Source organism: Synchiropus splendidus, chromosome 1 (genome assembly GCF_027744825.2).
Source record: "Synchiropus splendidus isolate RoL2022-P1 chromosome 1, RoL_Sspl_1.0, whole genome shotgun sequence".
Lineage (NCBI taxonomy): Eukaryota > Metazoa > Chordata > Actinopteri > Syngnathiformes > Callionymidae > Synchiropus > Synchiropus splendidus.
In genome coordinates, this window is record NC_071334.1 from 70,954,277 (window position 1) to 70,980,023 (window position 25,747).

Consider the following 25,747-nt stretch of genomic DNA (forward strand, 5'->3'; position numbering starts at 1 on the left):
ACATCATCAGTCACAGGAGGCCAGATGTTCCCGCGTGTGCATCTGCGTCCCTCTGCATTCAATCGTAAATAGAATTCGGGCTGATGGATCCTCAGAGCAGTTTGTTGCTGAAGAATAAAACACCCTCCTGCTGTTGGAACGCGGCGGAGTTTAGAGACGCCACCAAGCACCAAGGGGCAGGAGGAGTCGGGAGGAAGAAAGAGCTGAGCCAAGACACTGGCTCAGACATCAGGGGGTGAAAACAGCCGCGACTTGGCGAGGATCGGCGTGTCCGAGTGCGGGCCCACGCTTCGGGACTGAGACCAAAGTGTCCCCTGCAGAGGTGTGCTGGCACGAGCGGCAAAAGAGCTGAGCCAGAAGACAAGCCGGTCAAAGGTCACGGCCACTGGGACGCGGCTCTTCTAGACACGGAGTGGATATCAGCGACTCGGAGTCGAACCGCTGACTACCAAAGACTTAGCTGAGGAGGTTGGAACTACCAGGCAGAAGGTGGAGAGGAAGGCCAGAAGCAGAAGAAGAAGAAGAAGGAGGAGAAGAAGAAGAAGATGATGAAGAAGGAGAAGAAGATGATGATGATGATGATGAAGAAGGAGAAGAAAAAGAAGAAGAAGAAGAAGAAGATGATGAAGATGAAGATGAAGATGAAGAAAGAGAAGAAGAAGAAGAAGAAGATGAAGATGAAGATGAAGATGAAGATGAAGATGAAGATAAAGATGGAGATGGAGATGAAGATGGAGATGAAGATGGAGTAGAAGAAGGAGACCAACAAGAAGAAGAAGGAGGAGGTTGGAACTGCCAGGTAGAAGGTGGAGAGGTAAGCCAGAAGCAGAAGAAGAAGAAGAAGAAGAAGAAGATGATGAAGAAGGAGAAGAAGAAGAAGAAGAAGATGATGATGAAGAAGGAGAAGAAGAAGATGATGATGATGAAGAAGAAGAAGAAGAAGAAGATGAAGATGAAGATGAAGATGAAGATGAAGATGGAGATGGAGATGGAGATGGAGTAGAAGAAGGAGACCAACAAGAAGAAGAAGGAGGAGGTTGGAACTGCCAGGTAGAAGGTGGAGAGGTAAGCTAGAAGCAGAAGAAGAAGAAGAAGAAGAAGCAGGAGGAGAAGAAGAAGAAGAAGAAGATGATGAAGAAGGAGAAGAAGAAGAAGCAGAAGAAGATGATGATGATGAAGGAGAAGAAGAAGAAGATGATGATGAAGAAGAAGAAGAAGAAGATGAAGATGAAGATGAAGATGAAGATGGAGATGGAGATGGAGATGGAGATGAAGATGAAGATGAAGATGAAGATGAAGATGAAGATGAAGATGGAGATGGAGATGGAGATGGAGTAGAAGAAGGAGACCAACAAGAAGAAGAAGGAGGAGGTTGGAACTGCCAGGTAGAAGGTGGAGAGGTAAGCTAGAAGCAGAAGAAGAAGAAGAAGAAGAAGAAGGAGAAGAAGAAGATGATGATGATGAAGAAGAAGGAGAAGAAGAAGAAGCAGAAGAAGATGATGATGATGAAGGAGAAGAAGAAGAAGATGATGATGAAGAAGAAGAAGAAGAAGATGAAGAAGAAGAAGATGATGAAGAAGGAGAAGAAGATGAAGAAGAAGATGATGATGATGAAGAAGAAGAAGAAGAAGAAGAAGCAGATGAAGACGAAGATGAAGATGAATAAGCAAAAGAAGAAAATGAAGAAGAAAAAAGAGGAATTTCATGATGTTGCACCAGAAAATGCAGGCAAAAGGCCAAATCAAGTGGAGGAACATTAACATTTTCAGTTAAATATCCATAAATAAAAATGACAAAAACAATTAGATGGAATCAAACGAGACAAAGAAGCTGAAATAAGAGAAAATATTTGGATATTTGAGGGAGATAATGTGAATTTTGAGATTGGAAAAATGCAATCGATAAAAGCAGTGGAACAAATGAAATCTGACCAGAGAAGGTCAGGTGACGCTGAGAAGCTGGTGGAGGAGTGCGAGTGGGCGTCATGTGACCCAGCAGGCCGTCACTCATTCCCAGCGCGGCGCGTCTCGCCCTGAGTGTCTCACGGATCCAGCGTCCTCCACGTGCACGGCAGATCGGCCACTCGCTCCATTACTCCTCAGATCGCATGGGTTCACTTTCAATTTAGTTCCGGGGTGTTCTTCATTCATCACGCCGCCGCCGCCGCCGCCATCCATCTCTCACACACACACACACACACACACACACTGATAAGTTTCATGTAATTAATCTTCACTGAGATAATTTCTTGTTAATGAAGCGCGACATTCCTGTGATTATTCTGCTGATGAACTTGAAGACTCTTTTGTGTTGTTGATGCTTCCTCCGTCGTCATGGTAACATGCTGACAAATTGAAACGTCCTGGCAATAGATCGGAGGTGACCTGGAAACAAAAGCAATCACGGCGCAGGAGGATGAGGCCTCCGCCGCCTCCACCGCCTCGGCGCCCGCCGCGCTCGCCGCGCCCGCCGCTCTGTCAATAAAGGGAGAAACAGCTTGTGAGGCTGGAGGTCGGAGGTGAAAGACCAGCCTGCAATTTCACACCTTCACGTCGCCGCCGTTTTTCATTCCTCCACAGAAGGCCGGAACACGACGGAGTGTTGTGGGCACGCCGCAGATGATTCCCGGCGCCCGGGCGGCTCGTCCAATCAGAGCGCAGCCAGATCATTATTTCTTCAACTAAATAAACGGGAATTTAACCACAAATCAATCAGTTCTCCTCTCGAAGGAGCGTCAGACTCAATTGTTGCTGAATCGGAGGCGAGAAAAAAAAATCAATTAAGACTCATTAGAGGAGCCCTTCATTAGCAGCGGGCTAACCAGCGGACTGGCAGCGCCCCCTGCTGGACCTGCATGCAGCTTTGAAATGACCTTTTGACCCCGAGCGGACCTCAGGTGGAACAGAAGGAATGAATGTGGTCAGAGAAACGGCCCATCAAAATATTCATGTCAAAATGTTCCCCCCTGAAAAACAGTGTTCCGTTCCAGTGGTGGAGAGAGAAACCTGCTGGCAGAGGTTGTGGCACTGTCTCGGTGGATGAACAATACTCTCGCTCCCAATGAAACGTTTTCATGACCACGATGAAACGAAGGAATGGCTTCGCAGCGTGAGAATGAAGTGCGAGGATTGTGTGGCGCAAGGTTCTGGGAAAGAGGCGACAGAGACCAAGTGTGACTATGTGTCTCTTCATTTTAGTATTTTAGAGGTTTTTGTGTGAGAGATTTGTGTGTGTGTGTGTGTGTGAGAGATTATCGTCTGTGCTTGAGAGAGATTTTCATCTGTGTGTGACTGAGATTTTCATGTGTGCGTGAGAGAGATTTTCATGAGTGAAAGATTTTCGTGTGTGAGAGAGATTTTCATGAGTGAGAGTTTTTCGTGTGTGAGAGAGATTTTCATGAGTGAGAGTTTTTCATGTGTGTGAGAGAGAATTACACATGTGTGTGACAGATTTTCATGTGTGTGACAGGGATTTTCATGTGTGAGAGAGACATTTTCATGTGTGAGAGAGACATTCTCATGAGTGAGAGATTTTCATGTGCGTGAGAGAGATTTTCATGAGTGAGAGATTTTCATGAGTGAGAGATTTTCATGTGTGTGTGAGAGATTTTCATGTGTGTGAGAGAGATTTTCATGAGTGAGAGTTTTTCATGTGTGTGAGAGAGAATTACACATGTGTGTGACAGATTTTCATGTGTGTGACAGGGATTTTCATGTGTGTGAGAGACATTTTCATGAGTGAGAGATTTTCATGTGTGTGAGAGATATTTTCATGTGTGAGAGATTTTCATGTGTGTGAGAGAGAGATTTTCATGAGTGAGAGATTTTCATGTGTGAGAGAGAGAATTCCACGTGTGTGTGACAGATTTTCATGAGTGAGAGATTTTCATGTGTGTGAGAGACATTTTCATGTGTGAGAGATTTTCATGTGTGTGAGAGACATTTTCATGAGTGAGAGATTTTCATGAGTGAGAGATTTTCATGTGTGTGAGAGACATTTTCATGTGTGAGAGATTTTCATGTGTGTGAGAGACATTTTCATGAGTGAGAGATTTTCATGTGTGTGAGAGATATTTTCATGAGTGAGAGATTTTCATGTGTGTGAGAGAGATTTTCATGAGTGAGAGTTTTTCATGTGTGTGAGAGAGAATTCCACGTGTGTGTGTGAGATTTTCATGTGTGACAGATTTTCATGTGTGTGACAGGGATGTGTGTGTGAGAGAATTCCTCGTGTGTATATTCCCCGTTGATGTCGTATGTCCACGGATGAGGCACCTTGGAGACGTGTCTTCCTCGCGGGCTCAGATCAGAATTCCAGGACGGGAAGCTTTTGATAGAGCAGGGCATCTTCGGTGGGGTTCGCCCACACGACCTGGTGACAGAGTGGTGGGAGGACCGGAGCCAGAGTCTTCCTCCTGGTGCTTCATCACACGTCTGCTGCAGGTTTGCTGCTCCTCACCTAGATGAAGTGTCAGAGGTCAACTGGCCGGATTCATCATCATCATCATCATCATCATCATCTCCATCACCTGGCTCTCTTTGTCTCTTAACCTTCCGGCCCTCACGTCTCGGCGGGAATCCAGGCCGCGCCCTCTGAGGCTCACCGTCACATGTTTGCTCTCTTATCTGTGTGTAAAGATGGACGAGGTCAGAATCAACATATTGAGACGTTTTCTTCTCTTGATGATGTCGTGCTGCAGAGCCGCGCGGCAGACGCCGGCGGATCACGGCTCCAGATCCCATTAATAATTCACGATCCTGTTAGCAGAGAACAAACATCGCGCCCAAGCAATTTCACAGGTGGGATTGCAAGTGTGGCGAGGGAGGCGCGTCGCCATTTCACACTCGCTGCCTTCTCCATTAAAGCCGCAGGACAGTGGCGGCGGGTTCCCGGCCCGCATCCCTGGTTACCGTGACGATGACATCGGAGCAATGTCATTTCATCTCCTCGTCTCCTGTCACCAGACGTGGAATCCACAAGATTGAAAACAGACATCCTCCTTCATGCTTTCAGGTTTTTAACTTCCATTTCTTCGCTCTCTCGACAGACTTTCAATTATTTTCCGTTTTTACGGAGTTTTAAAAGACTTTTTTTTTCATTCCTCCCCTTTTTGTGGACACGTTTTGGTGCCATTTGTTTGAAATGAATTCCAGCCAGAATACAAGCATGCGTTGTAAATGTAAAACCTCGACTTTGAGGCAAAAATTCATCTGAATTAAAAGTGCCGCTCCGATGAAGCGTGAACCAATAACTCGCGCCCCTTTTCTCCCAGTGTTTAGCTTGTTTTTGGTCAAATGTTTGGACAGTTTAGTGGCCTCACTTCAGCAGCGTGTTGAAGGTGACTGAGGGCAGGCCAGGAAGGAAGTCCGTCATCTTTCCAGAGCCGGCACCAGCTGGAGGTGAAGGACACCCTGGACAGCTGACAGACCATCACGCTCACGCTCACCTGCAGGATCCTAAAATATATATATATATATATATATATATATACACATATGTGATCATATATATATCTATATATCTATCTATCTATCTATACATATATATAGATATAGATAGATAGATGATATAAAATAAAACATAGAAAATTAATTATGAACATCTGAAATTCTACTTTTTTTCGATGTATTCTTAATTACATATATATATATATATATATATATATATATATATACTGATAGCTGTTGGAATATTGACGAAGAACGAATTATTTAACGGCTAAACAAACAATATAAACATGGTATTTTCATAGTATTTGCTTGTTATATTGAATGATTTCATGAAAAGCTCAGTGACGTCAGTGTGTCAGTTTTGTTTGCACACTTTCGCTCAGCGTCGTGTGGTTGAACGTCGCTTCGAAACGACACGAGTAACAGCGAGCCTGTGAGTCTTCCTCGTGCAGCGAGCGTGGCAGACTACAATGATCCTCCGGCGCCCTCTTCAGGATTTCATCAGTAGTGCGTGAGGATTTGCGCTTGTGGTGAAGAAAGGTATTTCTATTACTGTATTGAAGTGTTTCCCTTTTGGAAGATAGGACGCACATAAGAAGCCAGCTGAAAATGTGATGCCGTGACAATGACGAAATGAGACAGTGCTGAGTGAGAGTCTCAGTCCAGAGTCAATTTGCTTTCTGTCGTCTATAAACGTAACCAGTTCATGATCAAAGAAGTTCAATCTAACATCCTGCACAGCATTTACCCCGCTGATGTCAAATGTGTATTTTGTCATGCTGAAGAAGAAACAATTACGCACCTGTTTGTTTTTTTTCCTTTTTTTTTGAAAAAAAAAAGGATAATTATATCACCCTGCAATAAAAGCGTTTAATCCATCTGGAACCCAAAGATGCATTATTTATATCATGATCATAGGATCATTTTAACAGGGAATTCCATATCCATAGAGCTAAATTTGACTGTGTTTGAAACTGAATTTGTGAATTACCTTGCGTGTATAACAGCTATAATTGAGAACAAGAAATGTGTGCATATATAATTCAAGAACTATTCAGAGAAATGTGGTGTGCCCTGCCTGCCTTCCCTTTTTTCTGTTTCCTTTCTCTTCAACATCATTTGTACTTGCACTGACCCACTGTATGTTCTCTGTATTAGCTATATGTTTGTAAACATATCGCTCGTGCTGTTGGTATTATGTTCCATCCCCAGTTTCGTCAATGAAACGTCGTTAATAATAATCATCATAAGTATAACAGTCATCATAAGAGTCGGAGATGAAGATTCTCTGAGGGGGAGAAGTTTGGAGGGGGGGTGTGAACATGCCGTGAGACGCCTCGACGGTGACGGCCGACACCAGCGGTTGTGTCGCTCATTCACTCGTGGGATGGTGCAGTGTCCAGGAGCGGCCAGCAGGCTCGCTGTTGTGCCCTCCGTGGTAAATAAGCGGGGGAGTGAGAGGTGCATGAGATGGAGAAAAATGGCGGATCATGTGCAGGTGAGCAGAGCTTTCATGTTTTTGTCTCCGCCAGCGCATCCGCTGGCGCGGGACACCGCTGCTGGGCCGGTTCGGGTGGCTCGGGCCGCCTCGGCGTCGCTGCGTGGCCGGCGGGAGTCGAGAGCGGCGTCCGTGCGCGGAACACCGGCGGGAGAAGGGAAGACACGGTGTGGCCTGCTGTCACTGGCCGGAGCTGCCGTTAGCTGCGAGCTTCAGTCAGCGCGTCTGGCCGTCTGTCTGCCGCCGAGAGTCGACCTGTGGCTGCCGCAAACGGGGCCAGCCGAGGCTCGGCTCGGTTGGGTGTCCGCGGCTCCTTGTGCGTTTAGAACCGAAGTAAACAATAAAGGCTAATTGTGGTTAGCATTCAGGCTAGCGCCCAGTTTGGCGCCAGTGGTCGCCGCGACTGTAGCAGCAACTACGGCACGTCGTTCCTGGACTTTCCGCGTGCGCCGTTGGTGCACAGAGACGGTTCTGGAGGGGGCTGTTGACCCGCCGCTTGGCTGTGCCCGGCTGCCAGGCTAGGCGCATGCTAGCAGCAGACGTCAACATCTCCCGCCAGAGCCTGTTTGAAAACGTGTTTATTTTGGAGCGTTTTCTGGAAGCTTCCACGCACACGGATTCGTGTTGCGGTCGAGTGTGGCCTCGGAAACCACGGGCTTCAACCTGCCCCGATTTTCCGCTCCGGTTTGTTGATGTGCGTAACTAAGCAGCGATGTTGTGTTTGACTAGCATGAGGGAAGCTAACTGCTAAGAGTGGCTTCTGTTTGACAGATGAGGAGAGAGACTCGCGCAGGGAGGGAGGCAGGCACTTACACTGCACCATTATTTGTTGTGATGTCACTTCCTTTGTCTCCATCTTTCTCTCTATATACACAACACTCGGATTTGGTCCCCTCTTGGTGGTCCAGGGTCAGCTCCTGGAGCCATCACAGGTCGTGTGTGACACTCATCCTACTGTGTTCACTTCTTTTATTCCACGACCAAAACAGCCACTAATATTGCAAAGAAAATGTTGTTACTACTACTCCGGTCTCATAGCTTATGAAACCGGCGGTTCTTGGTCAAGGAGCATCGTATGAATCAGAATATTTTGAAAATCTGCCGGTGACATTTTTTTGTGTGTCAATCATGTTACAGTATAGTCTTCCACTACATGACTATGCGGTTGTGGTCTTCCAAGTTAAAATGGTGCGAGCTGAGATGCTGTTGCCGTCTCAAAAACAAACGTCTGGTTTGTCCACACGATGACATCTTTTTAAGGCGCCATTTACACAGAGAGGGAAACGATCTACCACTGTTTTGTGTCAGAAGCTTGGCCACCAATCCTTTTGGAAAGGGGCTCCAGAATAGGGAACCTTTTGCCACTAAATGCTCCACTGAGTTTACGCGTATCGTCGAGGCACTCATCCATCTGTGGCTGACCTCGTTTACATACTGTGGGATGAAGACCGATAATAGTTCCGCTGCTGACTTGTCGCTCGTGAGCAGGACGGGTGGAGGGGCACTGCACAACATGTGGGACTTCTTCAGACTGCTGTCTGTCACAGCGGATCTCTTGTGATGGGACAATGAAAGGCAGTGTGTTCGGTGGGAGCACCACTAGTGACAACAGTTACAGGCTTTTTTTTAAGTTGTATTAAGTGGCAGTAGTGTTTGCCAGTGATGGCATGGCTGGCAAGTGTCTGACACCGTGATGACAGGAACCAGTGGATGTGAGAGTTATCACAGGCTGTGGGAGACTTGAGCAATGTGCAGTACAATTGATAGACCTATTTACAGTCGATCAAAAAATATCCGTGAGTTTTTCAGCAGCTCTCTTGTGTAGCCTGGCAAACAACTGTAATTCTTCATACTATGTCACTATTGTTTACAAACCCGGGTCCATGATGGTCGATAATATTTTTTTTTTGCAGCCCTTGTTCCACAACGATGCTGCCTGTTTGCTTTTGCCATGTGTTCACAGTTGTACTGGAGACCTTGGCTTCTTTTATAAGTGTTGTTTCTGTTGTTTGTAGAACATGACAAAAGTTCAGTTGATGAAGGTTTGCGCTGTGAAATCGTTTGGTGTTTGCCTACTTCTCTAGTCTTTAACTGTAACCATGCCCATGTGTGGGACTGGATAAGTAACCCTGTTGGAACCTAGCGTACCCTTTCCCTGCAATGGTGTTCGCTATCGTCACTAATTTGTGACACAGAAGCTTTTTACTGTGGTGTTTCAACCAGTTATCAAATGGTGCTGCATCTGCACAATGTGGATCTGGTGCCGAATGAGAGCGAAGGCAGTCTTGCTGGGTGCGGTGGGGATCCTAAATGCAGTGCCACAAACCACTGTTTGTTTTTGGAAGAGGCATTTGCCAGAAAAAAAACCATCTGAATCTTGAGCTGTAGGAGCGCTCCGCAGTTCTCACAGTCCTCAATGTGCTCGGAGTAACTAGCTTCAGACACAAAGATGGGAAACATGAGAACTAGCGGGAGGCAGAGAACATCATTAGCTATGGAGAGCATTAGGTCACGGAGACCATTTAGGGGAGAGCTGCGTGGCTGAGAGAGCTTTTTTGCTAACTTGTATTCAGTCAACGGTAGACGGTTGGTTTGTCTTTTTTACAGTTCGGTCATTTAAGATTCATGTCCATCTTCAATATTATTCATGTGATGTGAACATGTATATGCCTGGCTTGCAGGGAAGAAGTCACACCAACTGACTTTTTTTACAACCACTCGTGCTTAGCGTGACCGTACCTTTACAGTCACAACAAATATTGTAGTCGGTTATTTGCCAGCCGGCAGCAAGCTCTTTGAGGTGTATATGGCTGACGTGAGCTGGATGCTGGGATGTTCTTATGTGTGCAGTAGAGTTTGAAAGTACACTTGATGCTGGAATATATGCTTGCAGTCGATATATCTTTGGTCGTGCTCATTCTTGACACACACTTGTCTTAAACCAGCCCATGGCTGCAGAAGTCATTATCCCACTTATCACCGACCTCTGTTCGCGTGGCTCAGTTGGCGGCTGGATAAGTTCGTTTGCCACCTCTTATCTGCATTTCGCACACGCATCGCTGGCGAGGACAATCGCTGTCTGATGTGACGTCACGGCCGCCACTCGTGCGCCACGTGATCTCTTCACGCACACCCTGATGTGAAGAAGCCCCCTGGTCCTCCACATCTGTCCGGCCGCCAGCCATCTTTAAAAGTTAGTCCGCATGACTCGGCACTTTGGTGACTAATCTTTCGCACCGGCACCCATGTGACTCGTCTTGATAAACATGGTCACCGGTGCAGATACGCATGTATTCTATGTGATTATGACATTTTTAGAAAGGTCATTTTCGAGTCACACTTGTGGCGCAACAGAGCAAGAGTTACAGGTCTGAAAACATCAGCAAATGAGAAGGTTTAGGCCTCTGATGCGCTGTTGTCATGTCAAATAAAGTGTACCTGACAATCCCTATAACAATGGAAGTGCTGCCGCTCTATAGCAGTGGGGTGACCACACAGATGTGCAGGACGGAAACGTCACCCTTTACAGACGAGCGTTTCTGAATTCAGAGTGCTGCGTGTGGAACCTTCTCTGAGATGCCGCCTGTTGGTGCTGTGTGTTGCCTCCTGTCGTGCAGGGCCTCGCCCAGCTGGAGATCCTGTGCAAGCAGCTGTATGAGACCACCGACACATCAGTGAGACATCAGGCAGAGAAAGCGTTAGTGGAGTTCACCAACAGCCCCGACTGTCTGAACAAGTGTCAGCTGCTGCTGGAGAGAGGGAGTGTGAGTGCTCGGCCATCTTCAGCTGACTTCCCGACCAAACGCTCCATAACCCCAAACATGTTTCTCCACAGTCTTCGTACTCGCAACTTCTGGCAGCCACATGTTTGTCTAAACTAGTGTCTCGAACCAGCAACCCTCTACCCCTTGAGCAACGCATTGACATCCGTGAGTATCACATTTTTGTTTTGAGGCGATCGGAGCAAGTCCATCACACGAGCTGGATGTACCGCCTCCTTGTTCATCTTTGAAAGCCACTGCCCTGCGGTGTTTTGCCTCGTTCCGACGTTCAGAGAGACTCCCTGTGTTTAGGGAACTATGTGCTGAATTACCTGGCCACGCGGCCGAAGTTGGCAGCCTTTGTCACGCAGGCTCTGATCCAGCTCTACGCGCGGATCACCAAGCTGGGCTGGTTCGACTGTCAGAAGGACGACTATGTCTTCAGAAACGTCATCGCCGACGTCACCCGCTTCCTGCAGGTAGGTTTGGTAGGTTCCTGCGTCGTTGCTCAGTCTGTCCGCCGTATTGTCACGGAACGTTTGCTCTTTGCAGGACAGCGTGGAGCATTGTATCATTGGGGTCACCATTCTGTCTCAGCTGACCAACGAGATCAACCAGGTGCGTCCTCCGCCTGCTGTTTCCTTGTTGCCGGAGTACACTGGTAACGCTTTGTGTGCTCAGGCCGACACGACTCACCCGCTGACCAAACATCGCAAGATTGCGTCGTCCTTCAGGGACTCGTCGCTTTTTGACATCTTCACACTTTCCTGCAACCTGCTCAAACAGGTGAGTCTGTCGATTCTTAAAACCTGCGAATGGTTCCGTGTGAAAGCTGCTTTGACCTTTGACCACTGGCCCCGTTTTTGGCACAGTAGTAGTATCTTCAATATGTGGAGGATTTGCTGAACTGAAAGCGCTTTGACTTTGAACTCTCCTGCTGATAATTAGGGATGGTTATTGATAAGATGTTGATGATTCCGATTCTGTTATCGATAATGGTTAATAGGCGATAACTTACCGTTCACGGTAAACCGCCAAACACAATCTCCACGATGACAATTCTGCATCTCACGATAACTTCGATAAACTCACAATAGCTTTGGGTATTGTTTTAGATTACTGCAATTCCATTCATGATGCTACTCACTGAAACTGTCTGGGATCCAGTTTCAAAAGAGTCAAATCAGGATCCAAGAGGAGGTTTTTTTTTTTTACTTTTTGATTGGTTCACTGTGTTGCACAAATGACAAGGGCACTTGAGGAACTGTCACTGAGAGTTGAAAAAGCTCCATGGATTTAAAATCAGAGAAACGGGAGTGAGTCTGACCTGGACCAGAAATGAAGCCTGTGACGCCTGAACCATGGAACTGTTGACAGAAAGCTGCAGTTCTTTTAAACTGAGGTCTTTAATGGTCCATGTGAACAGTTTAAATCAATATACATGTTTGCATCTCAGTTAATAGATTGTGCTGAATAGATCGTGCTTAAACGGTGTTATTCAAATAACAATATAAACATGACATCTGAAATTGATGCATTCATTCCGTGTGGCTCCTGAGCTTGGTTCTGGTTATTCTCATCGGTGCAGGACAACCACACCTGCTTCCTGAGGAGACAGACTGGGAACACTTCATCACTGTGAAAACAAGTGTGTCACATCATTCAAAACAAATCCATTTCCTCTGACAACAGTTAGCGCCATGCTAACCGTCAACATAAATAGTGGTAGTCCACTGTCACAGATCCAACACGGAACACTCTTTCATCAGTTCTTCAGTCCTCAAGCCGCGTCGTCTCTACAAACCACTGTGGTCAGCTGCAGCCGGTGGCGGTGATGTGGCCAGTAGAGGCGAACTTCACCGTCAGGAACCGATATGAGGAACTGGAATTAACATTTCTTACCAATTCCAGAGAATTTGACAAATTAGAAACGGTTCGGAATAGGAACCGGTTTTCAATGCCCATCCCTACTGATAATGTCTAGAGTTTTCTCACAAAATCCTCCTGATCTGCTTGCGAGTGGTTCCCAGATGCCGTCGACATGATCACGTGTGATGTCCTCCTTGTGTGTATTCAGGCGTCTGGCAAGAACCTGAACCTGAACGACGAGTCGCAGCACGGCCTGCTGATGCAGCTGCTGAAGCTCAGCTACAACTGCCTCAACTACGACTTCATAGGAACGTCCACAGACGAGTCCTCAGATGACCTCTGCACCGTCCAGATCCCCACCTCCTGGAGATCAGGTAGCCTCCGGCGCAGCCTCAGTATTGGATGACTGGTGTCTAACGTCACCTTTGTCATCTGCAGCGTTCCTCGATTCCTCCACTCTGCAGCTCTTCTTCAACTTGTATCATTCCATCCCTCCGTCCCTCTCTCCGCTGGTCAGTAGCTCCTTTATCTAGGTTCTTCCCTCGGGTTGATGACTGTCACTGATCTTGTCCTTCACTGCTCCTGATGTGGAGCAAGATTGATCTTTAGACGCATGAAGTCTGTGCCAGTAAAGGTTATGTTCCGGGCCATGATGACTGACGACTTCATGAGCTTGGTGGTGGAAACTCATTCTGTGGATGTCCTGTGCAGGTTCTGTCGTGTCTGGTCCAGATCGCCTCGGTCCGGAGGTCTCTCTTCAACAATGCCGAGCGAGCCAAGTTTCTCTCTCACCTGGTGGACGGAGTGAAACGAATCCTGGCCAATCCACAGGTGCGAGCCCTGCGGGTCTCATCTCTGGTTCTCTGCTTTCTGTTAACGTGCACCGGCTTCTGCTCCAGTGTTTACCTGACCCCAACAACTACCACGAGTTCTGTCGGCTGCTGGCCCGGCTGAAGAGTAACTACCAGCTGGGGGAGCTGGTGAAGGTGGAGAACTACCCTGAGGTCATCAGACTCATTGCCAACTTCACTGTCACAAGTCTGCAGGTGAGTGCTGCCAGTCCCCGCAGCACCGGGACTTCAAACCACTACAGAAAATATTGCAGCAAAAACTTCTCAAGGTCCAGAATTAAGTTTTTTATTCTAGTTTCAAATTCATTTGAAGCTGGATGCTGGTTCCCCCGCGCGCTTTACAGCCAACGTGGTCCGTCCCAGTTACGTCTGCTGTGGATCACTTCAGAATGAAATGTAATAGTTGAGGCAAACCTTTGTAAAAGAACCTGAATCATGTAAAAGAAGAGCTGGACCCACTCAGGTGCCAACACGGCTAAATGATTCTGCTCACGAAAGGGCTACTGGGACGTGAAGTTTTCGATGAGTGACACAAGCTGCTGGCTAAAGATGGCAGCAGATGTAAATGTGAACTGGTGACCTCGGAAATGACTGGGCGGGTCAGTGAACTTTGATTTCCTGAGGATTGTTGCAGGCTTTGTACTGGTCATGAAGATACTGACCCACTTCCTGTTTATCACAGAGAGTTGCTGCTGCAGTCGTACAAGGCAAACTGTTTTCCTCATAATTTTAGTTGTGCTGTTCAGCGTTCAACAGCTGCCAGTAAACTTCATGTTAACGCAGCGACGTGTTGATGCTCGCTCCCCCAGCACTGGGAGTTTGCTCCCAACAGTGTCCACTACCTGCTGAGTCTGTGGCAGCGGTTGGCGGCGTCGGTCCCGTACGTCAAAGCCACTGAGCCTCACCTGCTGGAGACGTACACGCCCGAGGTGACCAAGGCCTACATCACGTCACGGCTGGAGTCGGTCCATGTCATCCTCAGGTGGGTTCCCTGCCCGGGGCGTGGGAGTCAGGCGGGTTGAGTGACGCCTGCGTGTCTCTGCAGAGATGGTCTGGAGGACCCCCTGGACGATGCGGGTCTGGTCCAGCAGCAGTTGGACCAGCTGTCCACCATCGGGAGGTGCGAGTACGAGAAGACTTGCGCGCTGCTGGTGCAGCTGTTCGACCAGGCGGCGCAGACGTACCAGGAGCTGCTACAGTCCACCAACTCCAGTGCCGCCGACATCACTGTGCAGGAGGGTGCGTCACAGCCTTCAAACCAGATCCAGCACCTCCACAGTGCACGTGCAGGCTATCCTTAGATGGATTACTGTTCTGAAGTGGTGAACCACTGTGCCGTCTCCTCCTGCAGGCCGACTGACATGGCTGGTTTATATCATTGGCGCTGTAATCGGCGGTCGCGTCTCGTTCGCCAGCACAGACGAGCAGGACGCCATGGATGGCGAGCTGGTTTGTCGGTAAGACGCGGCCACCGGCATCCGCACGTCCCATCGCTGTGACTAAGCTGACCCGTCTGGTGTGTCCTAGCGTGCTGCAGCTGATGAACCTCACAGACTCGCGGCTGGCTCAGGCGGGGAACGAGCGGCTGGAGCTCGCCATGCTCAGCTTCTTTGAGCAGTTCAGGAAGATTTATATCGGGGACCAGGTGCAGAAATCATCCAAGGTAAAAACCAGACCCTCACATGGAGACTAGCTTCAGAGTGGAGTCACACTGAGCTGCGACAGCTCTGAAGTCCACCACATTAGTTTCGATCTAGTTCAGAAAGTTGGCGCTTCGTAGTTTAGTTTCTCGGCTGTCGCGCCATGCGGATCATCTGTCTCTGTTGCTGTGAAAGTTGAAGGTAATCTCAGTGTGTACCTCAAAGTCCCGTTGTTCCCACTGAGCCACCGCTAGGTGTGAGGCGCTGACTTCCACCTCAGAACTCTCAAGGTCATCCAGATGACTCTCTGAATCACCATTGATTATTGTCCCACTTTGTCTTCACCCAGGTTGTGTTTGTGCGTACTCGAGTGTGTACCGAAGTGATAGTGAGTACCTGAAACCTTCCCGCCGTTGAAGAAAATCTGTTTTTGATCGTGTCCGTTCAATCTTCCTCACCTAACCGTGATACGGAGCTGGTGACCTTCTCTTCCATGCTGAGCGAACGGGTTTGACGTGCTAAAATTACACGCAGTGAATAGATGTGCTCTTATGAGGTCACAGTTTTTTTGCATCACCAATGTGAGAGGTTCAGCTGGAGGGTTTGAGTTGCCCCAGTATTGGCAAACTCTCTCCTCTCACCCCGGATCCTGATTGGCTCGTGGGTGGTCACTCTTGTTTCCAAAATCAGCAGGTTCCCTTCCTAGTTGAAGCCATAGAAGATGGTGGTAAAAAGAAGAGAAAAAAAATCTACAGAGATCAGCTGTACAAGTAGACCCGGGGGTGAGGTGGGTCACGAAAAGTCAAGCAGGACCTCGACTTCAGTGGTGTCATGGCTGAATTAGTGAGCCTGTTGTGCCAGACACAATAGTGTTTAACTTAGTCGTGAGGAGGGAGTCGCGTGGTTTGTATAAGACGGGAGAACAAAACAACTTGATCTCAAATCCGTCCCAGAGTAAGAACACTTGCGTTAAAGCTGTGTCCGTCTGGTTGTGTGATATCAAAGTGCTACTGATGGATTTTGGTCAAAGATTTTGGTTTCTGAATCCTCCTCTGTGGAGATCACAGTGCTGGCAATGATTTCACCAAACTGACAAGAGTCAAGTGTGTGAGAGGCCAGACCATGCTGGTCCTGTTGTGGGCTCCTGGGGGTCCCCACCTGAGTCGGGGTGCAGCCTGGCAACACGCTCCAGACGAAGCTCTCCTGCTGAGGAAACAAGCCAGTTTGATTCTTCTTCTTTTGAAATGACATCAGCGTGAGGCGTGTTTCTCATGTGACTGGGCTGAGGGTCCTCAAGGGCCGTCCGCTGTTTTCCTCAGTGAGACATATCATAACGGGTTCTTATGATACTTAAGATACTTCATCGTGGCTCTCACAGATCAGCTGATTGCATCTTGATCATTTGCATGCCATAACTGAATCATTTTCTCGACTTCATTGCGGTGTTTCTCTTCATTTTTGAGCCCATGCTGCGATCAGCCTGATCAGTTTCACCTCCTGACCACTGGTAGGTGACAGTGTGCTTTATCATGACTCAAGGTGTTCCGAGAGTGATGAGCAGTGGAGGAAGTCCAGTCGTCTTCGCACGTGCTTCCCGTGAAGATCGTCATGCGTCACAGGACCGGCACCGTCGCTGACCTCCATGTCTTTTGTGTTGCAGCTTTATCGCCGACTATCAGAAGTTCTGGGTTTGAACGATGAAACGATGGTACTGAGCGTTTTTATCGGGAAAATGTGAGTATGGATTCGCCCTATCTGCAAACACCTGATGCCCCATTTTTGGATGTTTGAATGAAATTGAATCTTGAATGTGATTTTGAATGGATTTACTGGTGATCCACAGGTTCGATGCTCAAACTCCATTAGTTCTTGTTCATGTACAGTAAAAAAAACATGAGCTCAGTTGCTGCTGAATCTCACGTTGTTGACTGATGTCTGACAGAACCTGAACTGTGTCATAAAAGAGATTGCTCTGCGACTGAGCTGCTCCACCGAGTCCCACTGGTCTGACTGAGTCCTGCTCTCTTGCAGCATCACAAACTTGAAGTACTGGGGCCAGTGTGAACCCATCACCTCCAAGACCCTGCAGCTGCTCAACGACCTCTCACTAGGATATCCTTGACACTGGCTTGTCCAATGCTCAAATTGCTGCTGCTGTTTTTGAAAGTTGAAAGGTGTTTTTGGCTTTTTAAAGTGGAAGGATTTGCCCTAATTGACTCTGTTATTGGATGATTTGACGCCATCAGTCATTTCCATCGTCCCCATTTGGGTGGATGATGATGTATATTCCCACAACTTTGATACACGCAACAGCGCCCTTCAGACACTTTAAGCGGTCGGCCCAACACTTGCTCTTCAGGAGTTTTTTTCATTGATGGCTTTTGCCTCACCGTGGTTATAGGTCTTGTTTTTGCACTGACGTTTATACTCAGTGGCTTCTCTCAGCGACACAATGCACCTGATCCGAACTCTTAGTGTAGTCGGAGCGTTAGCCTTGTGACCCAGCGAGCTGCTGCCGAGCTGAGATGTTGCGCATGAACTGTGTATGTTCCCTGACCCGCCGTGCACGTACAGCAGTGTGAGGAAGCTGGTGAAGCTCAGCGCCGTCCAGTTCATGTTGAATAATCACACGGTGAGTATCAGGTCTGGAGTCAGCCTGAGTTTTGCGACCGCTAACGCCAGTGTCCCTCGCAGAGCGAGCACTTCTCCTTCCTGGGAGTCAACAACCAGTCCAACCTGAGCGACATGAGGTGTCGGACCACCTTCTACACTGCACTAGGGCGCCTACTCATGGTCGATTTAGGTGAGTGCACCGGGGCTTCTGCTGTTCCAGAGTTCACGTCCTGCTTCGTCAACTGTGTTTCGTTAGTCTAGACCAGGGGTTCTTCACCTTTTTCAGCTGGAGGCCCATACAAGTAGTAAAACTGACTCATTACTCTTGATTTCATTTGTGCTCAGTAACCATGTGAAATGACATGAAACCTTAGACTTAGACTTTCTTTGTTGTCATTGCACAAAAACATATCACTGTATTATGGCAAAGAAATTTCGGTCTGAGGCCTCCGGTTTCCAAAGACAAAACTATATGTCCAAAAATAACTAAATATGAGATCAATACTAGTCCAGAAGATGTACAAATAAACAGTATTGCAGCTACTGTCTAACATTCAGCAGCCTGACAGCACCAGGAACGAAACTATTCCTGACTCTGGTGGTTCTGCATCGGATACTACGGAACCGTCTGCCGGATGGCAGGAGGGAGAACAGTGCATAGTGGGGATGAGTGGAGTCCGCAATGATCCTTTGTGCCTTGGATAAGCAGCGACCATCTGCTATATCCTGGGTGGCAGGGAGCGGGGTCCCGATGATTTTCTCCGCTGTCCTCACCACCCTCGGCAGAGTATGATGCATTACAGCTCCCAGACCAGCCAGAGATGCAGCTGGTCAGCAGGCTCTCGATTGTCTCTCTGTAGAAGGTGGTCAGGATGGGGGGGGGGGGCAGGGAAGCTCATGTGATCATCTCAAAGATATTTATTTGTCATGGAAAAGTCCCACCAGCAGCAGAAGCAGGTGCGAGTCATAGTCATGAAATTGTACTTTTAGCAGCCCTTAAGAATCACCGGTCTAGACCTCCAGTAGAAACCCTACTTTCCTGACGTGCGCTTGCTCCCCCTGCAGGTGAAGATGAAGACCAGTTTGAACAGTTCATGTTGCCGTTGACGGCAGCGTTCGAGGCCGTCGCTCAGATGCTCAGCACAAACACCTTCAACGAGCAGGAAGCCAAGGTGACGCACCTCCTCTCTTAATTCTGTGGCTTCGACTTGTTTGCTAGATGCTGCCCATGCTTCAGGAACAGTCGGATGAAAAGCACCTCGACGCTCATCCTGCATGTTTGTCCTTGTGCAGAGAACGCTGGTGGGTTTGGTTCGAGACCTTCGAGGAATCGCCTTCGCTTTCAACGCCAAGACCAGTTTCATGATGCTGTTTGACTGGATGTATCCTACACACACACACACACACACACAGAGGGGTTCTAGTCCTGCCTGAAGCTGCGTTTGACTGTGTCCTTCTGAGCCATGATGACGTCACGTCGTGGTCCATCTCCGTGGTTTTGCCTTGACTGGCGTCAGATACCCGGCCTACATGCCCATCCTGCAGCGAGCCATCGAGCTCTGGTACCACGACCCCGCCTGCACCACTCCAGTCCTCAAATTGATGGCCGAGTTGGTTCACAACAGGTAGGCTTGTTCTCCTGGCCTGGTATTGGTCACTGAGCACGGTCACATGACGGGCCAGCAGACTGAATGATTCAAATTGCCATTATTGTTATTAAAATCTGATTTTTAAAGTGCACGTGAACAGCTGAGAAACTGGAATTTCTCATAGTGGGACTCCATGACCTGAATAATGTGGCTAAAAGCTGGACTAAGCTAGCATGGAGCCAGTAGCTGGACTAAGCTAGCATGGAGCCAGTAGCTGGACTAAGCTAGCATGTAGCCAGTAGCTGGACTAAGCTAGCGTGTAGCCAGTAGCTGGACTAAGCTAGCATGGAGCCAGTAGCTGGACTCAGCTAGCATGGAGCCAGTAGCTGGACTCAGCTAGCATGGAGCCAGTAGCTGGACTAAGCGAGGATGTAGCCAGTAGCTGGACTCGGCTAGCATGGAGCCAGTAGCTGGACTCGGCTAGCATGGAGCCAGTAGCTGGACTAAGCTAGCATGGAGCCAGTAGCTGGACTCAGCTAGCATGGAGCCAGGAGCTGGACTCAGCTAGCATGTAACCAGCTGTTATGTCGTCGAATAACCTTCTATGCAAGTGGTGTGTGGAACCTGATGCAGTGTGTGTGTTCCCGGGTCTGAGCCCATGTCTGCGGTGATCACGTGACTAACCTGATACCAGCTGGGTTTTGGAACCGTCTTCACCTTCCTCAGGTGGTTTTGATCCTTAGTTCTCACAAGAAGACGCTCCACATTGGCAACCGTTAGCTTGGTGGCTAAGCTCGTCCACATCTGTCATTCTTGTGATACATAGACAGCAGAATCATTCAGTAGACCAGTCTGAATCGGCTCCTTGGAGAGCGACTCGCTGCACTGCATGTGAACCGTGCATGGAACCACAGTCAGGCTGACGACTCTATCATACTCTCTCGCAGATCTCAGCGACTGCAGTTTGATGTCTCGTCGCCCAACGGCATCCTGCTCTTCAGGGAGACCAGCAAGATGATCACTACATACGGTGAGCCAGCAGCCGGGGAGCACGCTCTCACGCACGCTCTGGTGGCCCTCGGCTCACGCCTGCATGTCCTCGCAGGGAATCGCATCCTGACTCTGGGCGAGGTGCCCAAGGACCAGGTGTACGGCGTCAAGCTGAAGGGGGTCAGCGTGTGCTTCACCATGCTGAAGGCCGTGCTGAGCGGGAACTACGTCAACTTTGGAGTCTTTCGTCTCTATGGAGACGACGCTCTGGACAACGCCCTGCAGACCTTCATCAAACTGCTGCTGTCCATCCCTCACAGTGATCTGCTGGTGCGACGCGCACACACACACACACGTTTGCACTGCTGTCCTTGTGGGGACCTCTCCTGGCCATCACCCACACGCCACATTGGTCCTCACAAGGATAGTGTTTTGTCCAGAATTGGCCCCCACAAATGAAGATCAACCAAAGGCACTGATGCTAACGTGTGTGTGTGTGTCAGGATTATCCCAAGCTGAGTCAGTCCTTCTACTCGCTGCTGGAGGTCCTGACCCAGGACCACATGAACTTCATTGCCAGTCTGGAGCCTCACGTGGTCATGTACATCCTGTCGTCCATCTCAGAAGGACTCACGGCGCTGGGTAACCTCTGGGCGAGTGGGACCGCCTGCGGTGTGCATGGCTGACTGTGTGTGTGTGCGTGCACTCAGACACCATGGTGTGCACCGGCTGCTGCTCCAGTCTGGACCACATCGTCACCTACCTGTTCAAGCAGCTGTCGCGCTCCACCAAGAAGAGGCCGGCGGCCATGGCCACGGACGACAGGTTCTTGCACATCATGCAGCAGCACCCGGAGATGATCCAGCAGGTCTGTCGCGCACACACACACACACACTCTCTGTTCAGCCGCCTCACGTCCTCTCTGGCTCTCTCTGGTGGTGAAGATGTTGTCGACTGTCCTCAACATCATCATCTTCGAGGACTGTCGAAACCAGTGGTCCATGTCGCGACCTCTGCTGGGACTCATTCTGCTCAACGAGAAGGTATGCACACACACGCACACACACTTGTCTCTCTCTATTAGGGAGGGGCGATAACTTTTCGTACACCATGTCCCGCCAAACACAGTCTCCACGATGACAATTCTGCATCCCATGATAAAGTGGATAAACCCGCGGCTCACTGCTACTATCAGGATTTCAAGTATAGACTCTGACTCCATGATCATTTCTTCACCTGATGGTTTCTCATGTTTCTTCAGTAGCATCTCGGAAATGTGTCCTGCTCCATAGTTCAACTGTTCAGAGACATGAGACACAGCAGACAGACAGAGGGCTCCATTGAAGCCCTAAATAAAGCTGGCAGAGCAGCCTGTCAGACACCAGCAGCTTCTACCAGAGACCTGAAACACTGAGTTGCTCATCTCTGCACTGCAGAGTTCACTCTTCTACTGAGACGTCAACAGACCATGATGCTGGAGACAAACTCCACTCCTGAGTTCCATCATCAAACAGTGAGACTGTAGTGTCCAACACATGGAGGAGAAGGAACATGGATTTATCCTGATCATTATCGCATTTATCGTGATGAGTTTTTTGGTCCATATCGCCTGTCCCTGCTCTCTATCCTTACGAGGACCTCTCCTGGCCATCACTCTTTCCCCCTAAACCTAACCATGCAAACACATGGCTCACCTGAACCAAACTGGAACCCAGTTAGATTCAACCAGTCTTCATCCTCAAATTGAGGTTTGGACCTGTGGGGACCGGCGGTAGGTCCACACAAGGATAGTGCTCTGTCAAGAATTGGTCCCCAAAAGTAGGATAAACAAGCCCAGGGAGCCAGGACTCTCTGGTGGCCAGGGGTCTGGGCCCCTCTGGCCCCATGCAGACCATGGAGGTTCCCAGCTGTTGACTCGGGGTGTGTGTTGTGTGTGGCCTGTGTGTGTGCGCGCGCAGTACTTTGCTGACCTGCGGAACAGCATCGTCAACAGCCAGCCTCCCGAGAAGCAGCAGGCCATGCACTTGTGTTTCGAGAACCTGATGGAGGGAATCGAACGGAACCTGCTGACCAAGAACCGGGACAGGTGAGCCCCGAGTTCCCCCCTTCCTCCCTCCCTCCCCTCGGGTGACCCGTGACCCTGCGCCCGCAGGTTCACGCAGAACCTGTCCGTGTTCCGGAGGGAAGTCAACGACAGCATGAAGAACTCGACGTACGGCGTCAACAGCAACGACATGATGAGCTGACATTCCACACAGGCGAGTCTCACCCCGCAGCGCCCTCTGGCCCCGCCCTCTCACTGCTTCAGCCCCGCCCCCCCGACACGGGGCCGTTGAGCCAGTTCAGCGAGTAACCACATTGGCGTCACTTCTACGCAGCCCCTCCCCCAACACGAGCATATATAAATATATACAGATTTATTTTAAAGTGGCAGGGGGCGCTAGTCCACCACGGAAGGAGGGGGGAGGGGCGGCCGCCGCCGTAGTAACCCGCTTCTGCCTGCCTTGTATAGAAACACTCAGAAAACACCTGTACATTTTCTTTTTTTGGTAACATTTTGAACAATGTTTATAACGACCAACTTTAAAACGAAGAAAAAGAAAACAAAAAACAAACCCCGAAAACCGTGTGATTGAGCTTTTTACAGTGTAGTGAGTTAGTGCAACTGTCTGTGGGGCGGCAGGGGGCGCCGTTCTCCATGGCCGCTCCCAGAGCCCCGCCTTCTCTCCCTCTCACCCCAGTGGAGGTCGCGACCCCGCTGACGAAGCCCCTCCCCCGAGCGAAGTCCGCTTCATGTCGGTGGGTCTGGTACCAACTCTTAAGGCGCCGCCCCCTCCGTCAGTCGTGCAGTGAAGCCCCTCCCACGCCGGACCATCACGCTGTCGACACTCTGGACTCTGGGACCCGCCCCTCTCCCTGGGGCCTGCCGCCTGGCGTGCGTGGGCGCGCGCGTGTGTGTGTGTGTGTGTGGCGGCGGCGGCGGCGGCGCCCGTGAAGGACCCGGTCGAGTAGAGGAGCGCAGGCGAGCGTAGCTGCTAACTGTCGTGAGGAGCGGGTCATGTGACGAGCGGTGCTGAGAGCGGCAGGTCATGTGATGCGGGCACTGGTGGGTGTTTTGGTTTGTGTGTGATGTGAATGTGTTGATAGACTGTCTGCTACATTAGTGTCATTGTGACTGCAAATAAACCTCATTGATTTTTACGCCCGCGTGGCCTTCTTCCCACCCGGCCACTGACCACTGCGCTCACTCGCATGTTGTTACGTCTCATTTTTGCTGAAAATATTGAACAAAAGTTACATATTTCACTGGTGTGTAGAAACGTTTTGAGCCTCTTCTCCCTCCAAAATAAGAGAATCATTTTGAATTCCAATCATTTCTTGGATTTTAGTGACGCTCATTTTAGTGTTATTCACTGGATTAAAAGGAAAAAAATGTTAGACACATTTAAGTCTCTTCAAAACTGTCTTGTAAATTTATTTTGCATTGAATTTGACAGATACCACCCCAAATACAAAAGATTCACAGTGACTGTGTTTAGCAATATTTACATTTTACTGACGCCCTCACAGAGCACAAACGTTACAGGGTTCATGAATCCAGACTTCCGTCTCTCGCACGGTTTTATTTGAAACCAACAACAAAACAAAGCATCATCTGCTCTCAGAAGCCTCTGAGTCGATGGCTGCTAGCATTTCCGTGTCCTGGCAGAGAAGACGGTGTCGTTCAGACCCTCTCTGTTCCGGGCCACTTCCACGGCGAAGAACTGGATCCTGGTGACTGAGCGCACAGAGTCATGTGACCTGGTTAGTGCCCCGGAACGAACTCAACCCACCGAAGATGGTGTTCTCCTCCGTGTACTCCTTCTCACAGTCCAGGCGCAGCAGCGTGCCGTAGTTGAAGTCCTCCACGCTGCCTTCAAACTGGTTGCAGAACGGGCGCCACCTCTGGACACACGGATGCATGTCAGACGACGCCCACTGAGGTTACGTCGGGTTATGTCCGTGCTCCGCGTTCATTTCCACACAAAGCTTGCAGATACGGACCAAATGGAGCGGTACCACTGGAAACTGGGGGGGGTTTGCTGTCACTCCCTGATACGTAGCTCTAATGAGACACCAGGAAGACAGAACATTGGTGCTAACTCTCCGTCCTCCACGGCCTCACCGACCGCCGCCTCCCGAGGTTCCACAGTTGCCAGGTTTGTGGTCATGAGCGTTTGACTTGGGGCTGCTCCCCCTGGTGGATATACTGGTGAACAGCAATAAAGACCCGGAGGCCTGTGATCAGTGACGTTGATGTCGTTCGAAACCTATATTTTGGTACTCGAATCTCGCCGTGTGACGTCTGAAAGTGGCGCTAAATCTGAATCAGAGTTTTGGTTTTTTGGATCTTAAACTCGCCGAGGCGTCCTGCTGGACTCTCACCTCTTTGGCGTCTGCAGATTTCAGGTCGTCCTCTTTCAGAACCTTGATGTCCAGATGTGGGAAGTCCTCCCGGAACCGGCCGTAGATGTGGTCGTCCGTCTTGGTCAGCTTGAGGAACTTGGGCTCGACGGAGGAGATGAGCTGCACCGGCGGGCAGAGAGAGAGAGAGTGATATCCAGGTGCATGCTGGGAAGCGGCGCGCACAAGCCTGGCCTGGGACTCACGTTGAAGTAAACCTCGGCGTGGTTGGACGCCTTCATCGCCCACAGGGCCTCCACTCGCTCCTGATGGAGAGGTCACAGAGGTCAGCACTCGGCGCTCCCCCGCCCCCCACCTGACCACCCCACTCACGTCGTTGCCATACGCCTCCGCAGGAAGGGAGAGCGCGTGAGCCGCCGCCGACGCCCCCTCTGGACCCTGCGGGGGGAAGGTAGGAGTCTGGGTCAGAGCCGTAGTTCCCGGACACGTTCCCATGTACTCAGTTCTCCTTTGTGAGACCAGTCAAGTCTCTCATCTCATCTGAACTGACATGAAAGAGACTTGAACTTGTCCACAACAACGACAACCGCGTGACCATTCCCGGCCCGCGAGCCCGCCGCAGGCACAACAGCCCGCACCGGGCTACACGTGTCCGGAAGCCAGGCCAGCCGCCGTTAGCGCCAGGCCGAACCGACACCGACGCGGCTGCCCGGGCCGTCAGTTCAAGCCCGGGAGCGACTCGGGTCGGACCGAGGGCGGAGTGCCGACTTGTAAACGCTTCTCACCAGAGACTCGATCCCCCCTCTGGACGCCATTGTTCAGAGATCGTTGTCGCCTTGAACAGAGAGAGCGCACTCTCCTGACCAGAACCCGGAAGCGCCGCCTGGCGGACTGGCGGAGGAACCACAGCCCGCAAACAATAACATCCAGTCACGTGGCCTATCAAGGCGACCACAGTTGACTTCCGCCTGGACCTTGAAGACAAGTTCGAGGTGACCAATTTCCGGTGGTGACATGTCCCGGCTCTGACGTCATGCACGTCAAAGGAGTCGTTTAAAATACCTGTCCCCTTTATGACGTTC

The 25,747-nt window shown here is 49.7% G+C and overlaps 2 protein-coding genes across 4 annotated transcripts; one reads left to right on the forward strand and one right to left on the reverse strand.

Annotated features, from left to right (window-relative positions):
- Positions 1 to 6,869: 6,869 nt before the first annotated feature.
- Positions 6,870 to 23,462, forward strand: xpo7 (exportin 7). Of its 3 annotated transcripts, none has more exons than XM_053854466.1 (28): positions 6,870 to 6,948; positions 10,566 to 10,712; positions 10,784 to 10,877; positions 11,022 to 11,197; positions 11,262 to 11,327; positions 11,391 to 11,495; positions 12,787 to 12,952; positions 13,017 to 13,090; positions 13,290 to 13,409; positions 13,478 to 13,624; positions 14,239 to 14,411; positions 14,475 to 14,668; positions 14,781 to 14,886; positions 14,957 to 15,092; positions 16,730 to 16,803; positions 17,101 to 17,181; positions 17,638 to 17,701; positions 17,764 to 17,872; positions 18,748 to 18,854; positions 18,976 to 19,064; positions 19,200 to 19,307; positions 20,219 to 20,301; positions 20,377 to 20,591; positions 20,765 to 20,903; positions 20,972 to 21,129; positions 21,206 to 21,304; positions 22,220 to 22,347; positions 22,414 to 23,462. In XM_053854466.1, exons 1-28 carry the CDS (start codon positions 6,916 to 6,918, stop codon positions 22,505 to 22,507), a joined length of 3,285 nt encoding a protein of 1,094 aa, XP_053710441.1. In that variant the 5' UTR covers positions 6,870 to 6,915; the 3' UTR covers positions 22,508 to 23,462. The 3 variants fall into 3 exon arrangements, with proteins under 3 accessions (XP_053710441.1, XP_053710442.1, XP_053710440.1); XM_053854467.1 differs by having other exon boundaries at positions 11,022 to 11,188; XM_053854465.1 differs by having other exon boundaries at positions 11,022 to 11,188; positions 11,262 to 11,495.
- Positions 23,463 to 23,869: 407 nt separating this feature from the next.
- Positions 23,870 to 25,621, reverse strand: pbdc1 (polysaccharide biosynthesis domain containing 1). The gene is made up of 6 exons (XM_053854475.1): positions 25,451 to 25,621; positions 25,038 to 25,103; positions 24,911 to 24,970; positions 24,687 to 24,827; positions 24,095 to 24,206; positions 23,870 to 24,039 (listed from the first exon to the last, which is right to left on the reverse strand). The coding sequence occupies exons 1-6, from the start codon at positions 25,478 to 25,480 to the stop codon at positions 23,948 to 23,950; spliced, it is 501 nt and encodes a 166-aa protein (XP_053710450.1). The 5' UTR covers positions 25,481 to 25,621; the 3' UTR covers positions 23,870 to 23,947.
- Positions 25,622 to 25,747: the final 126 nt, after the last annotated feature.

Coding starts and splice junctions, on each gene's coding strand:
- xpo7 (XM_053854465.1), top strand. CDS start 6,916: ATGAGATGGAGAAAAATGGCGGATCATGTGCAG. Junction 11,496..12,786: donor CCTGCAACCTGCTCAAACAG/GTGAGTCTGTCG, acceptor GTGTGTATTCAG/GCGTCTGGCAAGAACCTGAA. Junction 13,625..14,238: donor TCACTGTCACAAGTCTGCAG/GTGAGTGCTGCC, acceptor TCGCTCCCCCAG/CACTGGGAGTTTGCTCCCAA.
- pbdc1 (XM_053854475.1), bottom strand. CDS start 25,480: ATGGCGTCCAGAGGGGGGATCGAGTCTCTG. Junction 24,971..25,037: donor CGGAGGCGTATGGCAACGAC/GTGAGTGGGGTG, acceptor CCTCTCCATCAG/GAGCGAGTGGAGGCCCTGTG. Junction 24,828..24,910: donor ACGCCGAGGTTTACTTCAAC/GTGAGTCCCAGG, acceptor CCGCCGGTGCAG/CTCATCTCCTCCGTCGAGCC.